This window comes from Trachymyrmex cornetzi, unplaced genomic scaffold (genome assembly GCF_001594075.2).
Source record: "Trachymyrmex cornetzi isolate Tcor2-1 unplaced genomic scaffold, Tcor1.1 scaffold782, whole genome shotgun sequence".
Classification (NCBI taxonomy): domain Eukaryota; kingdom Metazoa; phylum Arthropoda; class Insecta; order Hymenoptera; family Formicidae; genus Trachymyrmex; species Trachymyrmex cornetzi.
The window spans coordinates 11,040-12,475 of NW_017300116.1; the positions used below are offsets into that span (position 1 = coordinate 11,040).

The 1,436-nt window shown below is 34.3% G+C and overlaps 1 protein-coding gene across 1 annotated transcript in view; it reads right to left on the bottom strand.

The window, feature by feature from the left end:
- The window catches only part of LOC108768338 (probable multidrug resistance-associated protein lethal(2)03659), a gene marked incomplete at its 3' end in the record, with an annotated part of 20,390 nt that overhangs the window by 4,531 nt on the left and 14,423 nt on the right, over positions 1-1,436 (bottom strand). Inside the window, exons 10-11 of the mRNA XM_018518736.1 lie at positions 871-1,089; positions 511-697 (exon numbers count right to left, since the gene is read on the bottom strand). Of these exons, the coding sequence (XP_018374238.1) occupies positions 511-697; positions 871-1,089 (406 nt within the window). The remainder of the gene's footprint in view (positions 1-510; positions 698-870; positions 1,090-1,436) is intronic.

The window sequence follows — 1,436 nt, forward strand, 5'->3', positions numbered from 1 at the left end:
AAAAAAAATTCTTTTTATATTCGGCTAAAAATTGCAAATAAATTCCAGCACTAATCCAAAATGGTCTACAACCGTTCATTGAGCGCTCTTGCATTTGATTGGCGGATTTCATTAGACCCCAAAATATAGACCAAACAGGTACAAGAGTTCATTGAACGCTTTAATTAAATTTCTTTCATCTGATTAATCAAATGTTTCGAAGTATTTGTAGCGCCAAGTGGGCACTAGCGTGGACAAATAAGTTTAAAATATATAAAATAACTATGAAAGTAACTATTAAATTAGTTACTAGTTACTTAAAAGATGTAACTAAGTTAAGTTATAATTACAGATGGAAAGAAAGTAACGAAGTTAAGTTACAGTTACTGAAAAAAAGTAACTCTAACTGTAACTTCGTTACAAGTAACGAGTTACTTCCTATCCCTGATATTAACACACACACACACACACACACACACACACACACACAGTTAGAAAGTAATTTATAAAATAAATCCCTAAATTTTTTACCTCATCAGGATCCTGTTTCGAACTATTATTCGTCATTAAGGAACTCAGCGACGTGATACTGGCAATGAGCGAATTTTTACGGCTAACGGGAGGCGAGGAGAGTACAGACGATTTCTCATCTGCCTCCACTTGATTTTTTAACAGTCGACCAAAATCCACTCCCATAGAGCCCAACTCCTCGTAAGTGCTGATGAACATATAATTTCATATAAAGTAATAGAAGTGACGCTTACAAACGAATCAACATTAATATTTGTATATTTTTTCTACGAAATGACAATGATACTATCATGTTAACAGGTAATTAACCTACGCAAATAACAAGGTGAATTGAAAAGATAGAAAGTGCAGTAGAATCACCCTTCAGCTTGGATAGCTCCGTCCTTCAAAACGATAATTCTACCGACGTTGCGTAGATATTGCAACTGATGAGTGACGAGAATTCGAGTCTTGCCTCGTAAATATTTATCGATGCATTTTTCAAATATATGCTTGCCCACATGGGCGTCTACGGCGCTTAAAGGATCGTCCATAAGATATATGTCGGCATCGGCATAAACGGCTCTCGCCAAGTTTATTCTGTCAATAAAAATATAAATACACCGTGGTTCCAATAAAAACAAAACAATTCTTTGTCTGAAAGGCATATACCACGAACACCAGATAACAGTGGCGATTATTTCAAATCCTTTATTAAATACATGGAATAAAAAATAAACGTTTCGGATCATCAAGTGAAATTAGGACATAATTTAGATTGGGAAAATATTCAAATACTTGACACAGAGCTATTCTTTCATAAAAGACTCACGTCAGAGATAATTAGTATAAAAAGACATATTAACTGCATGAACAAGCAGACAGACACAGAGAAATTTCCAGAATCATATTTTCCTTTGTTAAATATCTCTTACATATAACGGCTT